At 48.9% G+C, this 25,444-nt stretch overlaps 1 protein-coding gene and 1 pseudogene across 1 annotated transcript; both read right to left on the bottom strand.

Moving 5' to 3' along the window:
• Nucleotides 1-5,066: 5,066 nt before the first annotated feature.
• LOC123832099 lies at nucleotides 5,067-5,650 on the bottom strand (annotated as a pseudogene).
• A 1,608-nt stretch (nucleotides 5,651-7,258) lies between these two features.
• Nucleotides 7,259-24,713, bottom strand: LOC123832134 (vitamin D3 hydroxylase-associated protein-like). Its single transcript, XM_045859658.1, has 15 exons — nucleotides 24,519-24,713; nucleotides 18,915-19,028; nucleotides 18,505-18,654; nucleotides 18,031-18,164; nucleotides 17,214-17,420; nucleotides 15,885-15,925; nucleotides 15,311-15,435; nucleotides 14,513-14,638; nucleotides 13,592-13,689; nucleotides 13,191-13,290; nucleotides 12,661-12,704; nucleotides 11,877-11,916; nucleotides 11,358-11,466; nucleotides 9,708-9,853; nucleotides 7,259-7,602 (listed from the first exon to the last, which is right to left on the bottom strand). Exons 1-15 carry the CDS (start codon nucleotides 24,711-24,713, stop codon nucleotides 7,474-7,476), a joined length of 1,758 nt encoding a protein of 585 aa, XP_045715614.1. The 3' UTR covers nucleotides 7,259-7,473.
• Between the last annotated feature and the right edge of the window lie 731 nt (nucleotides 24,714-25,444).

The raw sequence follows: 25,444 nt of genomic DNA, 5'->3' as shown, positions 1-25,444 counted from the left end.
GTCTCTGAGCCTTATCTCCTCATCTGGCCAATGGAACTGTAAATGTCTGGCTCCAGGATTTGGGGAGAATCATATGAAATGATGCATGTAAAGTGACTGGCACAGAGGAGATGCTCAGCAAATGCCAGCTGGCATCTGGCCCTTGGTACCACACCTCACTATGTCTCAGCTTTCTGCCGCACTTGGGGTGAGGGTGAGAGCTGAGGGAAGGTAGAGGAAGAAGAGCAGTGGCAGCAGCTTCAGAAGACTCCTGCTCGGAGATAAAGCCAGAGCTACAGTTCGCTCTAAGAGGGACTTGCTTATTGTGAGACCTATGAGGAAGACACATTTCGAAGGGCCTGCCTGGTCCAGTCTGTTCCGAGGCCTCGTTCTAGAGGCGGCTCCGAGGCAGCAGTGGTTGCTCTGTCTGGGGAACATCGGGGGAGGTGAAGAGTTCACTGGGCCCAGGGCTTCAGGCAGCAGGCCTCCCACCCAGCCCCAGTGCCCTGGCCCAGCCCATCATGGCCGCATAAAAGGTGACGGATGGTTAATGGGGGAGATAACAGGATTCATAAGGGAAATTTATCGGTCACTCTGGTGGTATAAATATGTTTATAGCAGACCAAGGGGAAATGAAGAAGCCCCAATAAATCACTACGAAGCCACCAGCCACTAATAGGCAAACGGCTGCGGGAACCCCAGCATTGGTGCTTGCAGACACCCCCTCTGGCTGCCCGCTAATGGCACGGCAGAGCTGCAGACTTGTCAGGAAGGCCGCCCAGCCCACGCCGTTGTGGGAACAAGACCTCAGCAGCTGCCTCCACTGGACCTGACCTGTCCTGCCCACTGTTCAGCCAACCCCTCAGTAGACCTGGGCTCAGTCGGACTGGAAGGGCTGAGGGAACAGGGCAATGGGTATGGGGCCAAGTCTGGGAAACCCCGTGGTGCACAGCTTTGGAGTCAGACATGGCTTCAAAACTCAACTCTGCCATTTGCCACACCCTGACCCTCTTTGGGTTTCCTTGTCTGCAAAGTGACTTCACAACTTGGAAAGGAAAGCTGTTAGGAGGAGGAGAGAGATAATCCACTAATCAGAGTGCTTAGCACCTTGTGAGCCTCAATGAATAGCTACTCTCCTTCAGGCAGGGTTTTTCCTTTTGGGAAAAGTGCTAAGCAGATATGAGGTACGGGGACATTCATAAAAATTGTACAGCACTGTCCCCATTTTATAGATTTGGAACCTGAGACTTAGAAGTTAACAAAGAGGCTTGCCTGAGGTCACACAGCTAGAAGAGAAAGATTCTATTTGATTCCCAAGCCCATACCCTCCCATCTGCCCCAGTTTAGACCCACTCCTTCCTCAGAGTTCCTGGGATTCCCTGTCCCCATCCTCTCCAGGAGAGGCCTAGGATTCCAGGGACCCTGAAGTACAGTTGCTGGCAAAGCACTGGGGGCTCTGGCAGCAACTTGCTGGTGCTAGTGAGCTAGGCCTCAGCTCTCTTCCTGACCCTGCCTACTCTGCCCCTGCTCTTCCACTCCTCTCCCCCACCCCCTGCACAGCCAGGGCCTGGCTAGGTTAGGATGACCTCACCCCAGCACTGAGGTTGCTTGAAACCTTCCATATGATCTGCACAGAGTGCTTTACGCTAGGCCTTTCCCTCCATACTCCAGGCCTTGGCCACAGAGCCTCAGTCCAGGCAAAGTTTCCCTCTAGCCCTGCTCACTTCTTCATTCATACTTTCAGCAAACACTTACGCAGCTCCCTCTGAACACTGGCTGAGGTGGGCAGGGGCCTCCCGGGGTGGTAGTCACTGTCTGGTGGAGCAGTCAGGCCTGGATCACGGAATAGAATGGGGTTTGCGCTGAGGCTAAGGCAGGCACAGCGCTGGGGAGGCCGAGTCAAAGAATGAGTAGGAGCGGGCAGGAAAAGCATTTCCAGAGGAGGAAACAACCTGAGAGAGAGCCTGGGAGTGAGGGAGGGGGGCGGCAGACAGGACTTCCTGAACCCAGGGGGTCACCATTTCTATCTCAATGCTGAGGGGCCACACAGACTCCCCCACATCAGGCTCCATCCTCACTGCTCCTGTTCCTCACACCCGCCTCCCTCCTCGCAAGGTCACACTGTTCCGGCTCACCTCACGCGGCACAAGACCGCAGCCTGTTTCCAGTATCCTTCCAGGACAGGCCTCTCGGCAAAATGTGCTCCCCACCTTATCACTTCCTGAGTCCCACATCTATCCGCCAACTGCACTGCCCTAGCCGGCAGAGCTGCCTCCCTCAGGCCTGGAGGGTTAGGGTCCCTACACCAACACTCGGGGAGGCGAACACAGGGCCTTTGAAGTCCTGGGGGCTCACCTCTCTCTGCTGCTCTGAGAAGAGGCACCCACGCTGCTTTTGCCTGCTCTGATTCTCTGCGCGCTGCTCTAATCTCTGTCTCCCTTTCCCGTCCCAGTTTCTCTCTCTCCCTGTCTCTGCGTGTCTGTGCTCTCTTTACCCCAGTCTCTCTCTCTCCATCTCTCTCCCTCCAGGTCTCCGGCTCCGTCTCTCTCCCTCCCGAGGCCGGGCGGGGAAATCGCTCCGTAAATAGGCTGATGGCCCCGGGCGCTCCGGGCGCAGGGCGCAGACACTCGTTTTTAGAGCCGGTAATTGACTCCTTTCAGTTGATAATTCATGGCTTGCATATGCGCTTTAATGCGGGCGCCGGGGGAGGTGCGGCGGGCGGGGCGGGCGGGGCCGTCCACGCGCTGAGCCGGAGGCCAAGTGGCCAGGGAGGGAGCTGGACTCTGGGCGGGCTCCGGCCCCGGCTGTCTGTCCGGCACTGCACAGGAAAGAGGGGGCGCCCCCGCCAGGGTCCGCCTGTCCAGCTCTCCGGTGACCCGTTCAGGTGACGAAATGGGAATGCAGTGGGTGGGGTGGCGAGGCCAGTAAGTCAGTCCCTAGGCGGTGGGAGCAACGCGAGGCTCATTAACAGAGCCTTCGAAATGAATGGGGCGGGGGGGGGGGGGGGGGGAAGACGCTGACACCCCTTCTCCCTGCAGCCAAAGTTGGAAACTGGGACCCAGAAAGGATACAGGTTTCACACGCATCCCACAGCACAGACACAAGACCAGAACTCAAGGTGCCCTCTTCCCAAAAGTCCTACTCTGGGGCCTCAGCCTCAGCCTTGGGAGAACCGTCTTGCCCTGGGAACTTTCCTGTTTCTGAGTTAAATTCTCACTCTATTGCTCTTGGGCTTCCCGAGGGGGATCTGACTCTTCCCAATGAATGCTGGACACCGACACCCAGACCTGTGCCGGCCTCTCACCTCACAGTAACTACCAGGCTGTCGAGGGGGGCCCAGGTTCGCTCCCACCTGGCCTTCACCCTTCGTGGACCTGTCTCATCCTGAGACTGTGGCATGCCATCATTATTTCCATTTTACAGAAGAAAAAAAAAAAGGAGGCTTAGAAAGACTGGAAGATTTGTCCAAGCCTGCAGAGAAGGCAGGGCCACATCAAGCCCTCCACAGTGGAAGTACTAGGGGCGAGAAAGGGAGGAGGAGGAGAAACCGTGTTCTGGGAGGTCCCATGTGCACCCACACATGGGTGTGGTAGGGCCCGATTGGGGGCCTGCGAGAGGCAACGCCCATGTTTCTCTCGCTCATTGATGTTTCTCTCCTTCTCTTTCTTCGTCCCTTCCCTCTCTCTAAAAATAAAAAAAATAAAATCTTTTTTAAAAGAGTAAGCAGAGAAAGCCCAGCCTGGAGAGGAGTCTGGCCCCAGAATGGGACTGACTCAGTCCTTTAGGTCGGTATCTGCTGCTCTCTTTATCCAGGCTAATTTCAGCCAAAAATAGAATTCCATCCTGTGTCTCCTAAAATCTGCAAATGTTTTCCCAAAGTCAAAACACTCGGCTTATTCCTGTGTCCCCTATGTTTATTTCTCCACCCTCTAGCTTCTCCATCTGTGCAATGGAGTTTGAACAAAGATCTGACTGAGGAAGTACTGGTAACAGTGGATCTGATTAAAGCGAAAGTGCGACGATATCTGGGCTGTATGAAGCTCAATGCTGCCCCCTGGTGCCCAGACTGTTACAACCAGCAAGCCGGTTGGGGAGGAGACAAGAGACATTTGAGGTTTAAAAAAAAACCCCTCTGTGCACTGCCCCCGCCTCCTCTGAATCTCTTAGACTTCCCTGTAAAGAAGGAGGAAGAACAAAGCAGGAGCCCTACTATGTGAGTGAGGAGAAACCATGAGGCTCCTTCTCCAGCAGAGGTCTCAGACTCTGGTAGAGCCTCCGAAGGGGTGGAGGCCCCAGTGACATCAGCAGTAGCCCTATCCAGCCTGCACCTGGACACCCCAAATGGTGTCTTCTATTTCAGGTAGAGTCAGGGTTGCCCTTCTGGTGTGATTCCTGGGGTCTTCATCTTAGTTAAACTCAGGTGTTTTTCTGCCTGAAATGCCATCATTTGTGTTCAGAGGAGGTACTCAACAAATGTAGGATGGATGGATAGATGAATCCCTTCCTTTGCACTGAGATATTATCTTCAGGAGGTTTGTGCTATTAAGTACAAGGGAGGATGAGTTCACTGGTTTCCCTAGTTGACTGGAAGTAGGGCTACAAAGAGGAGTGGAGTAGGGAAAAGGAAAGTTGTGGGGGTTTTGTTTTTGTTTCATTTTGTTTTTCTTTTTCTTGTCCATATGTGTCTTTAGTACTTACAATAACTTGATATATTTTTTAAATTTTTATTGAATTTATTGGGGTGACTGGTTAATAAAATTATATAGGTTTCAGGTGTACAATTCTATAATATTTCATCTGTAATTTCATATATTTTTAATCCTCAGAACCATCCTATAAGGTAGTCAGGTTTCAGTTATTCATTCTAATGAGGCATTTCCTCCATAAATACTGAAGGATGCCAAGAAAACTTGGCTTTTGAACCCTAGTTTTCATGTATTTAGAGAATAAATAAAAGTTTTTTAAGCTATTTTTCTGTCTAATTTTAGTTTCAGAAATTGCATTAAACATTTCTTATCTTTAAGTAGTCCATCCTTTACAAAGAAGAAATTTCTGAAGTCCACCTTTGAATTACTTGAGAATTCACTCTAAGCAACATGTTTAGTTGAGAGAAGTGTTTCTTTGTTTTGTTTCTGTTTTTTGAGGAGCAAGTGGGTGTTGACCATCCACAGGCAGTTGCTGGGAAAATCACGGCTGTGTTCTCGCCTTTGGGAGCAGGCGCACTGTGATTTAGGTTCACAGAACTTAGAGTCTCTCTCCAGTGGGTGTCTGCAAGCTGAGTTTCCTCGTAGGAGTGGTTGGATTGCTCTTTGATGCTAATCAAAATCTTCTGTTTTTACCATGATGTTTAACTGTTTTGTTGCATAGTTTACAAGAATACACTTTTGGAGACTGTACTTTTCCATAATTTTCGCTTCTCTAAAACCAACTGTATAATTTCTTCCCTCTCCATTAAGAAGTTTCTGTGTTTTGGGTGTCAGTTTGGGCTTGGGTTTGAGGCACACTCAAGAATTATCCAGAACCAGCAACTGAAAACAGAAAGGACATGTTTCTTTAAAAGTGGTTTTATCATCATGCAACAAATTGTGGGCCCAGAGGAGACAGTGGGCCAGCCCAGGCAGCTGTCTCGCAGTTTCCAGGTCATAGCCTCAAGGTAGGGCTTCTGCCTCATCACCACCACTGTCCCCACACCATTAAGACAAAAGGAGCAGGAAGGATACTTTTTCTTTGCTTTTTATTGAATTTATTGGGTTGACATTGGTTAATAAAATTATATAGGTTTCAGGTGTACGATTCTATAACACTTCATCTGTACACTGCATTGTGTGTTCACCACCCCAAGTCAAGTCTCCTCCCATCACCATTTATCCCCCCTACACTCTCTTCTACCTCCCCTGCCCCCCAGGAAGGGTAAGTTTCAATGCAGGAGGATCTCAAGAGAGTTCAGATGAAGGGAAGGTCATGGGGGAGTTGAAGGGATCAAAGAAGATTTCCTGGAGGAAGTGGCATTTGACAGAGGGCTTAAAGGACAGAGAAGAGAGTGGTGATGTTCGGATAAAAGGAATAGTATGAACAGAGGCAAAAGGGCATCATGCTCGCAAGAAGGGTCCAGTTTGAGGGAGTGAGGGAGGTTGTGCTATAGCAGAGCCAATGCAGAGGACACTAGAGGATCTTGGGATGTGCTGAGTATCAGGCCAAGAAATTAGCACTTTGTCTGCAAAGCACTGGACTGTGAGCTGAGGCCTAGTCCCAATCCAAGGTCTGGTCTGACGAGGCTTCACTCCATTGGTCTTGCTCTCTGGAACTTTCTCTAGACAGTAATGGGAGCTATGGAAAGTTCTTTTTATTTTTTTTTCTTTTCAGAAAATATATATTATTGATTATGCTATTACAGTTGTCCCATTTTTTTCTCCCTTTTATTCCCCTCTGCCTTGCACCCCCTCCCACCAGTGTTCCCCCCATTGCTTAGTTCATGTCTATGGGTCATACATATAGGTTCTTTGGCTTCTCCATTTCCCATACTATTCTTAACCTCCCCCTGTCCATTTTCTACCTACCAATTTATGATACTTATTCTCTGTACCTTTTCCCCCATTCTCCCTTCTCCCCCTCCCCACTAATAACCTTCCATGTGATCTCCATTTCTGTGATTCTGTTCCTGTTCTAGTTGTTTGCTTAGTTTGTTTTGTTTTTGTTTTAGGTTCATTTGTTGATAGTTGGGAGTTTGTTGTCATTTTACTGTTCCTATTTTTGATCATCTTCTTTTTCTTAGATAAGTCCCTTTAACACTTCATATAATGAGGGCTTGGTAACAATGAAGTCCTTTAACTTGACCTTGTCTGGGAAGCACTTTATCTGCCCTTCCATTCTAAATGATAGCTTTGCTGGATAGAGTAATCTTGGATGTAGGTCCTTGCCTTTTGTTCCTTTGAATACTTCTGTCCAGCCCCTTCTTTATGGCAAATTCTTAATCAGAGAAATACCTGGGAATCACAGCGCACAGAATAGTCAAGTCATCACATCTAATTCCCTCAATTTGTAGATGAGAAAACAGAGATCCAGAGGGGGAAAGTGATTTGCCCAGCATTGCACAGCAAGCCAATGGCAAAGTGAAGACTTAGACCCAGGTCTCTAGCCTCTCACTTTAGGGCTTATTCCCATCTGCTGCCAACTGGGATGGCATCTGGGGGACTGAGCTGGAGAACAGCTGGAGGCAAAAGCCACCAGGAAGATACATCGCCACCTAGATCAGAGACCACAAGACCAGCCAGTCAAAATGTTTATTGAGCTCTTCACCCTGACACCCATCTTAGGTGGATCTGATTCCATGGATTAAGCACCTACAAGGACAGGGAGACTACTAAATGAATAAATACATGAGCTTCCAGGAGGAGGAGAGATGATATGGATGTGGTATTTATGAGAAGCTGAAAGGGCATCAGGAGCAGACGTGGATGAAGATGTAGGAAGATCTCCAGGAGAAGAAGTAGCCCGTCATTTGGGTTCCCTCTGGTTCTTGGCCATGGTCTCGACCTCCTTCATGAACCGAAGACACAGCTCTTCTTCCCATGGCAAAGCGATGCACTGCACAGCCACTGGAAGTCCCAGGGATCCTTTTATCGCCTGCCCGGAGAGAGTGTCTGTAAATCAGAGCCTGCTTCCTGGTCACAAGTCCCTTGCCCAGCCTTCCTCACCACCCGTAGGTATGCATTAATTCAAATATCTCATCTCCAATCAATATTAGAATAGAGATTTCCTGGATCTCAGAGTTCCAGGCTTCCTCAGCTCTTGGTTAAACCTGGAAAAACTGTTCTGACTTTGTCTACAATTTTCCAGGGTAAAACTCCCTCCTTGTGCAAAGAGCAGCCTACAACAAGAAAATAAAACCGAGTATTCACCCAATGTTCTTAGCAAAGGAAAAAAGAATGTGCAAATTCCAGATCCGGAACCTGGTTACACTTCCGCAGTGAAAGAGGGGGCTGAGTCTCAGTGCCTGCCATGAAATCCAAACATACTTGTAGGAATTCAAACATGCTTTCATTATTTATAACAGCGATGTTCACCTGATGTGCCACAATAATTTTTAAAACATGCAATACCTGACTATTTAGTCAGGGACACTGACCTCTCTTTCCCTTAGACTGTCAAAAAATGACAACAGTCAACACAGCGATAGTTGTCTGGTGTGAATGCCCTGTCTTGAACCATAAAATATATAGGTCATATAGTAAAGTTACATCTTAGTGGTCCCGTCACATAATAAGGTTGTGTTTGATTGGTTAATTCTTAGTATCAGAAATCCTTATATACAAGTATAGGCACCTGATTTTTAAAAAAGTCACTTTGGAGCAAAAAGGGTAGTTGTTTACTATTATTTTATTTTGTGAATCAATCAAAATTATACCTATTTTTGTCAAATCAGCAAAAAATATAATTATTGATGCTCCACCAAATTTTAGCAATTAGTTTATGTGTGCCATGAGATGAAAAAGGCTGGAAATCACTCTTTATGATGACATCATGAAAGTCTTTATCTGCCTTTGTCTCTGGAGCCAGGTCATGTGGTTTCAAGTCCTAGCTCTGCCACTTCAACTCGCTGTGTGGCTTTGGTCAAGTCCCTTAACCTGTGTCTCCATTTCCTCATGTGCAAAACCTCGCAGGATAGTTATGAGAATATATATATATATCATTCATACACACACACACACACACACACACACACACACACACATCACTTTTAAACAGCTCCTGGAACAGAGTAAGAGCTCAAGAGATATGAGACAGTATCATTACTACTATTTTCTCAGAATTTAGGTCAGCAGATCCACAGGGTAACTCTTCTAGAGTTACTAAAATCAATTTCCAGAAAAATAAGTTCCTTATTCGTAGACATATGCATACTTTTCAGAGTCAGTCTCTCCCTCTCTCTTTCTCTCTCTCACCCAAGTTAGGGTTGTTATTTTAGACCCTACATTAAAGATTTATTTATTTATTTTAGAGAAAGGGGAAGGGAGAGAGAAAGAGAGGGAGAGAAACATCACTGCATGGTTGTCTCTCGTGCTCTGCCAGCTGGGGACCTGGCCCTAGACACAGGCATGCTCCCTGACTGGAAATTGAACCAGCGATCCTTTGGTTTGTATGCTGGCACTCAATCCAATGAGCCTCACCAGCCAGGGCACAGATCCTGCATTAAATGGGCCCGTAGAAATATTTCCTTTTGTTAAGCCACCTCTGACTTAGTAATTGCATTTATTGAACACTTCCTACATATAAGACCTTATGCTAGTTGCTTCCATCTTTTTTATTTAACCTTTAACATAACCCTACAAAGCAGATTTTTTTTTAATTCCCATTTTTTTCTAACAAAGAAATTGAGGCCAAGAGAAGGGTAGTGTCCCATCATTACACAGTAAGCTCTTAAGTGGGGGCCTTTGCCCTGATCCTCTCTGCCTGCCTCTGGAATGGACCTTCATTACAGAGATGTCAGAAGGACCACTGTTTTTGTAAAGTATTTTCCCCTGACAAGGACAATAGCTGACTTGGAAGTTAGATGGTGTGTCCTCTGGGACGGGGGTGACACTGTAGCAGAAGTGATAAGGGTAAACTCTGGGAATGCCCAGCCCCATCCCACCTTGCCCTACGGGCCCACTGGATTTGAGGCAGGATTCAATCCTGGTCCCTGCCCTCAGGGCAAAGCAGAGGGTGGAGGTAAGAAAAGGGAAACTGACCTCCGGGAAATATCTGTCACTACTATCTCTGTAGTATCCCTTGTAGAAGGCCAGTTCCTCCTGGTCCTGCAGTGTCACGGTGGTGACAGGCACCACACCAACAGGGAAGTCCAGCACGTTGTACAGGGTGGTGTAAGAGATGCTCTCTGTAGGAAGATTCAAGTTAGCCCCGAAAATCACCTCCGAAAGTCTCAGGTGGGGGAAAAAAAGTGAGTAAGCGCCCCCTTGGAGTCCTTCTCGGAACTGCATCCCTGTGTGTGCTCGGGGTAGCCAGTTCAGTAATAGAAATCTTCTGACAACTGCCGGGAGGGAAGGAGAACCTTCACGGTTCAAGCCTTACTCAGTGCCAGGTATTGTGCTGGCCTCACTATGTTGCTGCTTCTCTGAATCCTCTCCACCCCTGTGAGGTGGGAATTACTCTTTCCTGTGTATAAATGAAGAAAGCCAGGTGCCAGACAGGTTAGGAGGCTTTTCACAGGCTCCACAGCTAGTGAGTAGCTGAGGCTTCAGCCCCTGCCCCTCCAGGACACTGGGCTCCAGCATGGCTGGGGTGTGCAGTGCAACCCTGAGTTGAAAAGGCATCTCCATTGCAACACCCACCTGTGTGCAAGGAGTGAGCATCACAGAAGTAGCAGTGATGATGACAGAGGATATCAGAGAGCAGAGTCAGATGGGATGTGTCTTTGGGCAACTACTATGGGGGGACCCAGGGGAGAGGACTCTAGCCTTCAGGTGGATTTTCCTCTGCATTGATATCATCTCAGACTTGCACCTGTTCTGGGCATGAGAGTCAGCGATGCCTCACACACTGCCCTATGCATTTCAGGTGGGCTAAAGACATTTCTAGAAGTGGGGCAGCAGAAAGCATGTTAAGAGTGAAATCATATGCATAGTGAAAGAAGCCAGACACAGAAGCCTCATATTTTATGATTCTATTTATGATACCCTAGAAAAGGTACAACTATAGTGAGAGAAAGCAGATTAGTGGTTGTAGGGGGTAAGGTTAGGATAAATTGCAAAGGGATATGAGAAAAATTTGGCTAGTGATGAAAATATTCTATATTTTTATTATGGTGGTGTTTATGCAACTACACACATTTGTTAAAATCATATTGCACTCTCTGTGGATTTTATTGTATGTAGATTATACAGATGGTCCCCGACTTACAGTTTTTTGACTTTATGAGTGCAAAAGTGACGTACATTCAGCAGAAACTGGCTAGACTAAGCTATGATGTTCACTAGGTTAAATGCACTTTAAGCTTAGATATTTTCAACTTATAATAAGTTCATTGGCACATGACCCCATCTTAAGTTAGGAGACTTTGTATTTGAATGAAGTTCATTTTAAAAGCAAATGGAAATTGAGAGTGTCTACTATCAGGTACGATATTCCTTTTCAGGATGATGGAAATGTTCTGGAATTAGATAATGGTGGTGGTTGCATGACATTCTGAATATACTAAAAACTATTAAATTGTATACTTTAAAATTTATACTTTAGAATTTATGTTTTCTGAATTTTATCTTGATTTAAGAAAAATAAACTTTTAAGTTAATGAAAAGAGGTCAAGGTCATAGAGGCTGTGGCAGGACTCAGAAGTCCTGGACTCCCAGTCTCAACCCCACCAAGACCCAGTGCCCTCTCACCTGATGCTTTGGAGCCATAGCCTATATAGAAGGCAGGGTCCAGAGATGGTGCCAGCAGCACATCCAAGTCCAAGGACTTCCACTTGGCTATGAACTCTTGCTGATATTCCTGCAGACACAATAGAAGCAGGAGAGGTAAGACCAGCAGAGGTCACTGTTTGCAGGACAAGGTAAGGTGCTGCCAGGCTCAGCTGGGTTAGGCACCAGGAAGAATTCCCGAACCATCAGATACAGACTGAGATATCTGGGGAGGGTCAGGGTCTCACCAGGGGCCAAGGTAAAGGGATGGGAAAGGAAGTCTCAGGCTGCAGTGATTTGGGGATAACATATCATCCTGGCCCCAAAGAGATGGACTAGATTAACCTTCTAGGTCACTAAGCATTCCCATCCAGGTCCATCCTGGCCTCCCTTGCAGGCCAGGACAGAGCTCTGCCCCCTATCTGGCCACTCCTATCACCACCCAGATCTCTGCTGTCCCTGCTCCAACAGTCCTTCGAGGTCTTGCCAGGCACATATCACCTTCACTTCCGTGTGCTGCTCCCACAGTTTCTTGGGTGTCCTGGGGGAATAAGGAAGACTCAGAAGTCCAAAAGTCAGCATAGGAGGACCCTCTTTTGTACAAACGGGACATATTGCCCAAAAGGCAGGTGCTGGGCCCCAGTGCAGACTGCAAATCAGTTGATGGGCTGGGAAGGACCTTGTGTCTTGTCCCCTGGCTAAGACACTTTGCCTGTCCAGTATTCCCAAGAGTACACATCTTCTGGTCAACACTCCACCACCATCACCAGCCACCAAGGACTCACAAACTCCCCCAAAACTACAGGTTTCTTCCTTCCCCTGAGAGGCCTCACGTCAGCTCTCAGGCTACTCTAGCACCTCAACTCCAAGCCCCACCAGGCCAAGCTCAACAGCAAACCCAAGCACAAGTCAGAATCCTCTTCCATCCATATCCCCACCCCAGTTCCAAACCTAGCCCCAACCCCAACTCAAACCAACTTCCACCCTAGCCCAAACCTAAACTCAACTCAGGCCCAACCTTCACCATAACTTAAACAAATTCTAGCTTGAACTCAGAGCTTAACTGCAAATCAAACCCCAGCCCCAAATCAGCCCTAATCCCAACCTCACTCAAAAGTCCAAATTTAACCCAGTGTCGGACATGAACCCAAAGCCTTAATTAGACCCCAAAGTCTAAATAGCCCTTGCCTCCAGTGAATGCCAACTCTAACCACATGCCCCTCACTCAGTTATCACGACTCCATGGAAAATCCTTGTGAGTTGAACCTGAGGAGACTCAACTTACCCCACTCCAAGAAATGTTTCCACTGTCTGGGCAGTTCGGGGTTCCTAGAGGTAGGGAGAGAGGGGAACACCAACTTCAGAAACCACAGGGCAATGCCAACCTGCCCTGGATGGAGGGTCCAGCAAGAGCAACTCTGCTCAGGACACTGACATGGAGACCTCCAGTCCTCCACAAGTCACCACCACCACCTTGCCCAGCCCTGAGCCTCGCCTCCTCTGGGCCCTCGTCCTTCTACCAATCCCCTTCCTTCTCTCTGAAATCCCTTCTCTTCTCTGAGGTGCCCTCCCCCTCTCAGACCCTCTCTGAAGCCCCTTCCCCTCTCCAAGAACACTCCTCTGTTCTGGCCTCCCTTCCCCTCTTTCAGCTCCTTTTCCTCTTGAACCCTGCTCTGAGCCACCAATATTCTCTGGGTCTCATGCTCCTCTCTGACCCTATCCCACTCTTGAGTCAGTCCCCTTCCCCTTTCTGACCTCCTTCCCCTCCAGGCCTCACCTCCTCTGAATCCCTCCTTATCCTGGGCACACACTCACTGTGTTCTTCAGCATCCATGCCAAGATTCTCTTCACTGGGTTTGGCAGGTGGAGTATGCTAACCACCTTCTTCATGCAGGGGTCCACAATGTCCCCCTCACTGAGGAACCACAGACAAATTCCTGGTCAGTTATAGCTTCTCAGTCACCAGCTGGCTCCCACACCCACCCGTCTCCCCCTCCGTAGATAACCTATGGAGGGAGGTCAGACCCAAAGAAACGCTTATGTTCCCACCACCACCCCCTCCTAGAGCATGTGCATCCTGAATACGAGGCCTGAATAGATGACTTCCTGCTTAAGGTCACACAATTAACCATTGGCATCTCCCCAGCCCAGGCCCATAGGTCCCCTCCCACACCTGATTTCCACCATGCCCCTCATCTGAGTCCTAACAAACGTACAGCTTCTGGAGGAGAGTGGCCCCTCCATCAGCAAACAGACCCGCTTTGTACAGATGTTGTATCGCATACTCTATCCGGGGGATAGAGAAGGGGATGACCTGTGGAGACAGAGGCTGAGTCAGGGCCTGGAGCTTTTCCCACTCTGCCCTGCATTCTGTCCACATCCCTCAGGATTTAAGGAAAGGATACCATAGCTCTCCTTGTCTCCTATCTCAGCTCTGCAGCAGGGCATGGGAGGCTTTTGGGTGGGTGTCATACCCACTCTCTTACAGAAATATAATGGGAATTCAAGCAGTCCTTATTTCCTGCCTGCTGTACTGCAGTCCAACCCCATACCATGTACTTTACATATGTGAGCTCATTTAATCTTTGCAGCTGCCCCTTGTGATAGAAAACTGAGGCTCAGGAGGTTAAGAGAGGAGCCCAAGATCACACAGTACGTGTGTGGCCAACCAACAGTTCTCAAAGGGGAAGCAGGGCCAGGAGCATAAGAAGCAAGGGAGGAGGGGGAGGAGGACTTTGGAGGGGCATAAGTAGCAAGGGAGGAACCCACAGAGGCATAAGAAGCAAGGGCGGAGGGGGAAGAGGACTTTGAAGACAGGAAGATCTTTACAACCATTAGATGGAGGTCAACAGAAACTGAGGCTCTAGGAGTTTTAGAAGTGAGTCCCTGAGTCCCCACCACTGAAGGGAGAAGGCACAAAATCTTGATGTCTTTTTCATAGGGTGGGCTCTACTCCCACTCACCACCCCTACATCTACCCCATCCATCTTCTCTGGGAAGCTTAGGGGAAACACAATGATCTCAGCAGCCCAAACTCAAATATAATTTTCTTTCTCTCCAAGAATGGTCCAGGCCAGCATCCTCACCAGTCCAGCCTCCTCCCCACACCCCTTTTCCCCAAGGCTAAGTAAGCCTACCTCATGTCCTGCATCCTGGAGCAGCCTGCAGGTGAGCCTCACGGCCCTGGCCATGCTAGGAGATGGTTCAGTGTATCCATCTGATTCATAGTAGCCAATCCGAAGTGACTGGTTACTGGAGTATACCTGTGGGCAAGAGGGACTGAATGGGGTTCTGAGGGAAGATTGGTCTGGGGACAAGGTGATCTCACTCTCTCCAGGAGCCAGACTTGTGGACTAGGGCCTTGGGCCATAGCTGGTCTCACCCAGGGGGATTCCCAAGAGCCCCTCAGAGCCTCCCTATATACTTTTCAGGCTCTAGGTGCTCTGGAGAAGCCCCTGGAAGAACAATAAATGGATGAGGATGTGAGTGATTGGGTGGATGGAGCCAATAGGTAGATAGAGTCATACATGAGTGAGTGGGTGGATGTATAAGAAAGTGAGTGGGTGGGTGGGCAGAGAGTTGAATGGATAGAGGAATCGGTGGATAAATGGATAGTTGGAGTTGAATGGATGGGCAGGTAAGTAAGTACATGAATAGACACAAATATTTTTAAGCTAAAGAACTGTTGGGAGAGGTTGAAGGTGGAGAGATCAATAGAGGCAAAGAATGAATGACAGGAAATGTTCACAGATTGATTACACCAGGATGTGTGTGGGGAGTTGAACAGGACTGAGCATGTGAGCGTCTTGCTCACTACACCTTGGGCTAGGAAAGGAAGTATTCAGAGGGACTGGTCTGATGGCAGACAGGTCAGTGAGGAATGAGGGCTGGAGAAAGGCGGGAGCCCTCCAGGTCTGCCCTTTCACCCAGCTCACCTCCTCCCTGAAGGGCATGAAAGGCACAGTGGGGTCCAGCTGGTGCATGTCCTTGCTCAGCAGGGCTCGCATGCTCAACACCAAGCTGTCCACGTCCCGGGCCATGGGGCCAGCCACGGTGCTCACTGTGCAGAGCAGAGGGGAGGGAGGCAGACACCTTTCGTTATTCTGTTCTGGGGACTCCCACCACCTGGCCTAAGACAGTGGGGCCACGGCCCAGGCCCATGATCAGGGCCAAAGGAAGAGTTCCTGGGGTCATTCTGGATCAGAGGTTGAGGGCAGGTGGAGTTGGTAAACTCACCAAAGCAGCTCTGGTACCTGTAGGGAGAATCTCATTTGGGGCAGAACATCAAGAGACCAGTAGGAAAGATTAAAACTAGATAACAGGAAGCACTTCTCAGTGGGGCAAGGGTCATTAGACTACAGGAGGCCAGGTGGAAGCCAAAAAGTCCCTTCTCCCAGATACCTTTATCACCAGTGGGTCTGATATGTTTGAGATAGGGGTGGAGTGAAAAGTCCTTGGGAGAAAGGGTGGCAGGTTTGTGTTTGAACAGGTATGGCCACAGGAGCTTACCTGATTTCTTGCCCTTCACAGCAGAGGAAACTCCAGAGTAGCTGCAAAACCCCACCCACCCAGAGTCCAGCTCAGCACTTGAAGGGAAGAGCCTGAGTGCCAAGGAGTCTGAGCATCCAGCCAATGTACTCCCCTAGAGCTCAGCACACAAGAATAGGAGTTGCTTCAACCTTCACATAATTTGCTATTACCCATAGCATAACATCTTATCTCTTTGACTGCCTTTTAAGGCTCTAATGTATCAACTTCCATAGTTTTCTCTTCTAGCTCTCCTGTGAATATATATTGCTCCAAGAAGAGCAAGTTGCTTATAGTTACAGCCTTCTAGATTCCATACCATCGATGCATGTCCATCCTTCAAAACCAAGCTCAAATGCTGCCTCCTCCAGAAAGCCTTCCCTTTCCTTGCCCTCCCTCCAAAAGTTCAAAGTCTAGGCTTTTAATAAGAAGAAAATGTTGGTTTCATCCTATGAGTTCTCACAAGCTTTGACCCTCTCTTATAGCCCTGATCACTTTCTGACTCAGCCATTCGTATGTCTAACAAGGGCAGGGACTGGGTCTGAGAGTGCTTTGTGTCCCCAGCACAGCGTCTCCACAAAGTAGGCACTCAGAGTGGGGTTGCAAAATGAGTGGATGGGTAATTAGATGCATGGAGGAATTCAGGATAGATGGAAAGGTTATTGGAAATATGAATGGATAGATGGGTAAATGAGTGAATGAAGGCAAATATGGACTTATGGATGGGTAGATGACTGGATGAATGGACAAGATAAATGGATAAATGAATGAATAAAAGAATGGAAGGAAGCATACATGTACATTTTTCAAAGGCTTGGATATTTGTTCCTTTTGTTTATTGATGTATTTCAAGTACCTAATATACAGTATTTGGCACAGAGCAAACACTCAATATTTGTCAAACAAATTAAATGGTAAATGAATGGTGAAATTGATGGATACAGACCAGGATGATGACTGCATGGGTGGATAAATGGATGAAGGATGGATAAATGGATAAATGGATGGGTCGATGAATGAATAAGAGAAAGGATAGGTACATGGATAAATGTACTAAAGAGTGAGTTGATAAACTAATGAGTTAATGAATAAGTGGAAGGTCTATTCCACGGCCACCTGTATCAAACAGTATATGCTTAGCTGTGGCTGAGGCAGGAGTTATTTGAAACTCTCCTGTCTTCACGTTCTTCCCCTAGTACTAAGCTGAGTGAGTGGAAGTTCATGTGTGGAACTGGCCCCTCTGCTCCCCCAGATCCCTAGTTCCTCTAGACTGGGCTGAGCCTACCCTCCTCCAACACCACCACTGAGTACCTGAGGCGGTTTCCTGTAGTTCGGAGGCCATAGACACCACAAAAGCTGGCTGGTATGCGGATGCTGCCACCTGTGTCACTGCCCATGCCCAGGATGGAACCCCTTGCTGCCAGAAGAGCTCCTTCACCCCCTGAGGACCCTCCAGGACTCTTCTTCAAGTTCAAAGGGTTCAGAGTCTGTCCATAGATGGGGTTGCTGCATTCAAAGCTAGAGAAGCAGGAGAAAGGGGGTTGGAAGATGAAGGTTTAACTGGGGAAGATTGCCCCTTCCCCACATAGAGGCCAACCACCCTCAGGAGTCAGCCCAGGGCTGCTTCAACTCATAAACCCCTCCCTGGGACCAAGACTTCCTAGCTTCCCTTTTGGCTGAGGTGAGAAGCCACTGCTGCAGGAAAGACCCAGAGCAGACACTAATCACACCTAAAATAAGGAGCAAGGAGCCCACAGCTCTGCTGTCAGAACCAAGAGCAGCTTTCTCACAAAAAAGGATATACTCGAGGCTGAGTGGGGAGGAGAGAGAATGGTGGGTGAGAAGAACAATTAGAAAGAGAAGCTGGAAGAGCAACACACCTATAGCTTTTCAATAACTCTGAGAGTGAGGGCCCTTAGAAACCATGGAACACACACATGAGGAGGAAACTGAGACTTAAAGGGAACAAAGATTTGTCCAGGAACCTCAGACCTTGAGGCCTGCGTGACTGTCTTCCACCTCACCCTCTGCTCTGAACCAGGACTTTAAGTTTCTGTTTCAGTCCTGGGCCCATCCTTGGCCCCATCCTTGGCCCCAGCCCCACTCCCAGCCTGCCCACTTCAAAGACCTGAGCAGTGTCTGGGGGATGTTGGTCTTAACGAAGGGAATAGCTCCCTGGGCCTTCAGCACTTTCACAATGACCCCGTCCTCAGCTGCTGGCTTCTCCAGGAACTGGGCCAAGCCGCACGTAGAATCATGGCCCTGCACAGAAGTGACATTAACTCCATTCCATGGGGGTCATGTAGAATCACCTAGTGAACAGATGCCTACCCCCACCCCATCCCCACTCACATCCATTCCCACACCCTCTGAGACACATTCATAGCTTAGGGGGATTCACAGCAGAAGATCGTGGTGGTTGAGAGTTTTGGTTTGGGTTTGAAACGAAATGCTGGGTTCAGTACCAGTTGGCCACTGTCTAGCTATCCATCCTGAATTATGTGACTTGCCCTACGTCACACACTCAGATGCTCACAGGCTCAGTGGCATGTGTGCACCTACACACACATGTACACCTGTGTGTATGTACCCCAGGGCTCACCAGGCAGTCATAGGGGTCCTTGAGGCTGATGGGGACCCCATAGAGAAGCCCTCTCTCACTCTTCTTGAGCTTCTTCAATGCCTGCAGTTCCTTCTCACATTCCCCCAGGAAATCTGTCAGGCAGTTCACCTCCTGGTGCACCTTCAGTGCCTGAACAACATTGAGAGAAACCAGATAAAGGTGGGGTCAGGAACAGGACATTCAGTTACCCAAGCCTCTCCCCCAACCCTGCCTCAGAGCAGAATGGAAGTGACAGGTGATCGTGGCATGAGCACCCTTCCCAGCTACCCACAACACCAGAGTTACATCTGCACCCCCCCAACTCCTTTAAGTAGAACAACGACAGGTGGCATACCCCACTCCAGCCCAGAGTCAGGTTTGAGTCCTGACCCCTGACCCCTGACCCCCACCTCCTCTAAATAGCTACAGAGGACGCTCTCCAGACTCAGCTCTTCCGCCTGCAATTTCTGGGCCAGCTTCACCAGGGGCAGCTCCAGGATGGGCTTGGGGTCCAGGCCTGGTTCCTGCAGAGATGGGGTGGGACAGGCAGATATCAAAGACTGATCCATTCAGGCCCATTCCCACACATTCAACATCACACCCCACACATTGCATTGTATACACATTTGCGCACACACCCATATGTTCGGTACATATCCATCCCTGTGCTCACCCTTAGCATTAAAAACATTTCTTGGTCTGTCTCCAGGTTGGCATGAAAGCCCTACAGGGAACAGATATTCCCTTCTGTCTGTCTCTCCAATGCCCATCCCAGAGCCTGGTACAGAGGAGAGCCTGCCCCCTAGTATTGGTATTCAGAAGGGGCACATTTGGAGTGGGACTGATTTTATATCCATATCTTGGGATTCAGGTGCTATGGAAATAAGGCTCAATTCTGTGTAGTTTGCCTTTAGGGGCAAATGGCACCCCAGATTTCCTTCTTATCCAGTCCCCCACATCTCTGTTTATCTGACCTTGAAAAGGTCAAGAAAAGGACAAGAGTCTAGCATGGGTGGCAGGAGACCATGCCATGGGTTAACTGGGTAACCCAGGGCAGGTGCCTTCCCCTGCCATGGCCTAAGTGTGCGCAGAGAGGAAAGGACTAGAAGCCAATCATTAGTCAGCCATGGAGGGTGACCACAGATAGGCCCGCCAGCTGCTCTGAGCCAGGTCCTTCAAGAAAAGAGGCAAAGCCCCTCAGGACTCCTGTCAGGGGCAAGCATGACATGACAAGGGCCTAGCACACAGAACACACTCAGGAAGGTGAGGTTATCCTCCTTTAGCCCTCCTCAGTACCCTTCGGGATTCTGAGGTACAGAGAGAGAGAGCTGTTTTCCCAAGGACACACAGCTAGTAAGTGCCAGAGCCTAGATCCACACCAGGCAGTAGGACCCCAGTGACCCCTCTCAGCCATACATATGCTGATGGTGGTTTTGCCTCCTTCGTATCCTCTACCTTTGACTTCCCAGCCTCTTTACTGCCTAGAAACTTCTCTGTTTCTCAGTGTTTTCAACAGCCTCCTCACTGGACTCCCTGCCTCTAGTCTCTTCCCCTCCAGCTCAACCTCTTCACTTCAACCTAGGTGATCCTTTTAAGATCTTATGTAATGCAAACCTAACCATATGTCCCAGGTGCCTTGAGAATAAAGTTGCAACACCATTCTCCTCAGTATGGTTTATAAGGCTTTCAATATAAGCATATAACATGTATGCATCTTTAGATAAACCAATGCATGTCAATACTTTGTACCAATTCGTTAAATTCTCACAAAAACCCTTGGATAGGTATTCTTATTATCATTTCCATTTCACCAGTGAAAGCAACTGACACGCAGAGAGGTTAATTCTCTTGTACAAGGTCATAAAGGTAGGGGAGCCTGGACTTAAAATCAGTTCATCTACACCTTCACCATTACCCTGTAATGGCTCTTGGGCAAGGAAGCTTTTCTGATGAAGCACTTACTGGGTGCCAGCCCCTACACTAAGCCCTTTGCCTGCCTGGCTCCCTGAGGGCCCATCTCACCAGCCTCCTCTTTCTCTGCCCCTCTCCCATATACTGCTGCTCTAGCCACACTGCTCAATCCCTCTACTCACTGTGCTGTTTTGCTGTTTTAAAGTCTTGGCTCAAAACTCCCCAGACTGACACACAGGGAGAAACTGAATTGTCTGGCTTTGGGGCAGGGGCTGGAGGGACAGCTTTCTCTCAGACAGAAGTCTGGCACAGGCCATTATTCCTTTGCTGAACCCTCCCTTCACAGAGCTGGCAAGCAGGTACCATATCTGAGTCTCCATCAACCTAGCTAAACAAGTTGCTTGGCCCTGGGGATTCCCTGAGCCCCCACCCAACCCAACTTGCAGGCCCACCCAAGCCATCTTAAGTGGCTTTTTTTATACAAATGGCCTGTCTTTGCTCATGCTGTGAACTTTCCTAAAATCCCTCAAAGGTTCACAAACCCCAAACAAGCAGCATCTGGCCTCTGAGTACCCAAGTATCTGTTATCCCTTACTAAGTGGCCTCAGGACTGGTACTAGTGGCAGCTGGCCTCAGTTCACAGCTTAGCCTGTCCTGGACACCTCCAAAACCAGCATGAGTAGCAGCCACTTGCAGATTGCTCTGTTGCTCATGCTGGGTAGCCCTGGATAGGGCACAGGGGGCAGCTGATCTTGGTTTGCACCTCCCAGGAGGCCCCAGAGCCAGCTCACCTGTTGAACAGCTTCAGATCACTCTGAAGTACCACCCAACCACTTCCACCAGTGTTTACTCAAGGGGCAGACCCATCAGGCATTAGAGCCTCGCTGAAGTAAGTCCTGCTCCATGGTCAGGGTCCCTGCACAGCAGCTCCTCTGCTGTAGGTGAGGCCAACTGGCCTGGGGCTAAATCTCTCACATTGATGTACCAACAGCAAACTAGGCTCAACTACAACAGGGGAGTGCATGCAGCCCACAGAGAGGGGTCCCTGGAGTTCCCAGCTTAGGTGACCAGGGGAGCCCACTACATAAGACCACTCTCCTAAGACTGGGAGGCATAGCAGCTCTACCTAATACATAGAAACAAACAGAAGGAGGCAGCTGAAATGAGGAGACAAAGAAATATGTCCCAAATGAAAGAACAGGACAAAATTCCAGGAAAAAAAAAAAAACCTAAACAAAATGGAGACATGCAAGTCACCTAATGACTCTCAGTTTACTGAGAGAGCTTTGAAAGAGAGGGACATCCTAAAAGATGATAGCCACATCAAAAGATTCCTACAAGTTTTCTAAAAAAAATCAACAAATTATTTGGAAATAGTTAGACTCATTTGAAGAAACAATCGAGCCTCAACTTATATCACTTTTATATTGTTTTAATATATAGTTTAGTTTAAAACAAATCACACCCTTCTGCCAAGTCCCACAGCCCCATGGACATCTGGCCTTCTCCATATTCACCTGGTGCTGTCTTCCATTATGGTTTGAAAATCAAAGAAAATATATTTTAAAGTTTTTAGTATACCAATTTATTATTAAATTTCCAAAGAGGCGAATATACTTGCTTAATGTCATAGAAATCCTCAACCCTCAGGGCAACCAATTTCCTCCTGAGCCTCCTGGTAAGAAACCTTCAGACACAAGCAACTTTTGTTTACCCCAGTGGATCCTACAAATATGTTCTATGCCCTGGCTGTGGCTCAGTTGGTTGGAATGTCACCTGGTGGACCAAAAGATCATGGGTTCCATTTCTGCTCAGGCACATACCCAGGATGAGGGTTTGATCCCTGGTCAGAGAACCTACAAGAGGGTGATGAGTAGATAATGTTTCTCACATCAGTCTCTCTCTCTCTCTCCCTTCCCCTCTCTCTAAGAGCAAAGAAAAAGTGTCCTCTGGTGGGGATAAAATTTTTTTATACATGTTCTACAGAAACACTGCCTTATCTTAGGCTTTTCTCTGTATGGTACTGCCTATCGTGTTCTTTCTCCTTTTGGAAAACTATACATCTTACAAGGCTCAGCTCTTTGAAGCCTTCCCCACGTGACTTGCTGCAGACAAAGCAAATCACTCCTCCTTCCAAGTCTTGCGACTTCATAGGCATCTGGCCTAAGCCACATTTCTCGGAGCTGTCTCCCACTGTGGTTGACACAGCTCTGTTTCCACTACACCCCTCCCAGAGTGAGAACATCTTTAAGGCAAGTCTGAGTCAGATGTCAGATTCATCTTGATAATGAATCTGCCCCCTTCTGCAAGGTTCAGCAGAAGATAAGATCCACAGGAGCACTCTGTGGAATTTTGCTAACCTGAACTGAATTGGATTTGTCTGAACTCTACAAGGGTGTGACATATGTCTCAGCCTCCCACTTCCTTGGGCCATAAAGCTGGGCACCTGAGGCGTTGAGGGTATTCCTGGCAGATGGATGATCCGACTGAGAATGTGCCCAGGACAGACCTGTATAGCTTTATAGAGAAGAGAATAGGTGCTGAGAGCCAAGAGGCCCACAGTCTTGAGGGGAGGCTGGAGACACATAGGTGACCTCACCCCAAACCCTTTCCACTCCCTCAGCCAATTAGACACACTCAGCACCACCAGGTACCCAGCCCAATAGTTACATATTCCAGATACCCACAAAGATACCATCCAGATGCTCAGACATATAAAGAACTAGAAGCCCTTACACATCAGACCCATGACCACCCCATATGTGCTCAGCCAAACCTTCAGATCCAAACATATCTAGATGTATACACTCCAACCAGTAGCATGACACATACACACCAAGCGAGGCACACACACCACAGGCACGGAACTAAACACAAGCAGTATACAGCCTGACGTATACCCAACCAGTACACAAAACTCGCCAGCAGGAGGCACATACAGGCAGGCCCTGGTGTTGGCAGTAAAGGAACCTAAACCCACTGCTGCACACAGATGGGGCCACCACACACACACAGGAAACCTCTCCATCATGCAGATTCACCACAGCAACCCCATTAGCCCAATTTCCTCCCCATCAACAAAGAAGGGGCAGCTGCTCTCTGGGGGCAGATTGATTTATCCAACTAATTAGCCCCAATTAATATTAATACACATTCTCAGGAACTGCAGCAGCTCAGGCAGAGAAGCTGCCCACTGGGGCCATCAATCACCATCTAGGGGATACAGAGGACACTCAGCAGCTCCAGATCACAGGGACAGCACCTCAGACACTGTACCCAAACCCCCTCCCAAGACTGCCAGGGAGAAACCACCACCATCAACCAAAGTTGGGGACCCTAAGATACCATGAGCCCACCCTTCCTTGAGTAGTCAAGGATCCCAAGGCCCAGAAAGGGGCTGTCACGTCCTCTAGGCCATACAGTGAACCCAAGGCACAGTGTGAGGTTGCCTCCATGCCCCTCCTTCCCACACTTCTCTCTGCCACTCTGGGCTGGCTTAGCTGACACACCTGTGGCTCAGCCGCTTCACCTGCAAACCCCAGCCCAGCCACAACTGCTGTCTCAATGCCTTGAAATGTCCCCATCCATGCTGTCAAAGTCCTCTTGTAAGTCACATAGCTTTATGGGAGGACCCCATCTCCAGCAACCCCCTGTGCTTTGCATCTGTCAGGTGCAAACAGTTGCAGAACCCAATGGGGTGGGGGATGGGAGGAGAATATGTAGACCAGGGTTCCTTTCTCAGTGGGGTTGGAAGGTGATCAGGGGTGGAAAGAAGCCTGGCCACCTGCCTCCAATTCCTCCATCAGTTTCTTTTATTTCAGCAATAGCCCAAGTGAATTCCACCATGTTACTGAGCCATATGCCAGTCACTGGGAGACCAGAGAAAACACACTGCTCCTGACCTAAAGGTGTTCAAAGGATGTAGATGGAAAGGAACTGACAAAGACACAAAGATCTAATGTGGGGAGAGCTTGAGTGGGGGACTTTCCCCATGGGCTCCCTGTCCTCTGAAGGGGATGAGGCAATGGGAAGAGTATGTCCTGAGGTAGGACTCACCTGTTGGGATTGAGGCTGGGGAGTTTCAGGGACTGATGTTCACTCACCTGCTCCCGGAGACGCTGTGCCAGAGCTGCCATCTGCTGCAGCGCTATCTCCCTATGCTTCTGTGCCCTACGGATCTTTGTCCCTGCTGGAGCACCCTGCCAGAAATGCAGGATGGCCACCAGCAGGGCAGCCACCAGCACAGTCAGCAGGGATAGCCCCAGCAGAGGGTAAGACAGCAAAGCCATCCCAGGCATTATGGGGCATGTGTGAATGCAACAACTGCTTCCTCAAGATCACTTCCTATTTATTTGTCACCAGCCCTGCATCCTCCCACGTCTGGGAGGGTGTGTTGTAAATCCTGGGGATCCCTGAACACAGCCTCCTCCCAGCTTATCCTTACCTAGACTGCCTGGGGACAAAGTCCCTTGTCTCTCAGGCCATTCAGTGCAGGAGGCTTGACAGAGACAAGCCCACAGGTAGACAGGTGACCAGGCTCTGATCATATCTTCTTCCCATCCTCCTCCTTCATACCACCCATCAGACCCCAGCACCTTAGTCTGACTGCTGCCAGTTTCCAGTATGGTTTCCTGTTGCTTTCAGGATAACTGGCAACCTCTTAATATGGCTCATGGGACAGAGGGACTGAACAAGCCATGTGTGCCCAAAGATAGCAGCTCACTCTGGGGAGTATCAGGGGCAAAGGCAGAGAAGAAAGGAAGGACACCTGGAGGAGCAGGCAGGGCTCAGAAGGCATCCACCCTAGGAGAGATGATGCAAAGAAGTGAGGAGCGAGTAGCCCCCATTCCTGCCCATTATCCAAGGTGTGTTCATTCCTGACTCCCAAAGCAAGGCCACCCTGATGACCCTAGGATACCAGCTTTCCCGGTCTATCAGTTCTCTCTTCCAGACTCATCCATTTTCTCCTTAGACAAGGAGCTCCCTATGGGCAGGGAGGGAAATGGAGAGGGGTCTGGAGTCGGGGGAG

The sequence above is a fragment of the Phyllostomus hastatus genome, unplaced genomic scaffold (genome assembly GCF_019186645.2).
Source record: "Phyllostomus hastatus isolate PE091 unplaced genomic scaffold, TTU_PhHast_1.1 phas_scaffold_182, whole genome shotgun sequence".
Lineage (NCBI taxonomy): Eukaryota > Metazoa > Chordata > Mammalia > Chiroptera > Phyllostomidae > Phyllostomus > Phyllostomus hastatus.
This window is presented reverse-complemented; position numbering and strand designations above follow the sequence as displayed.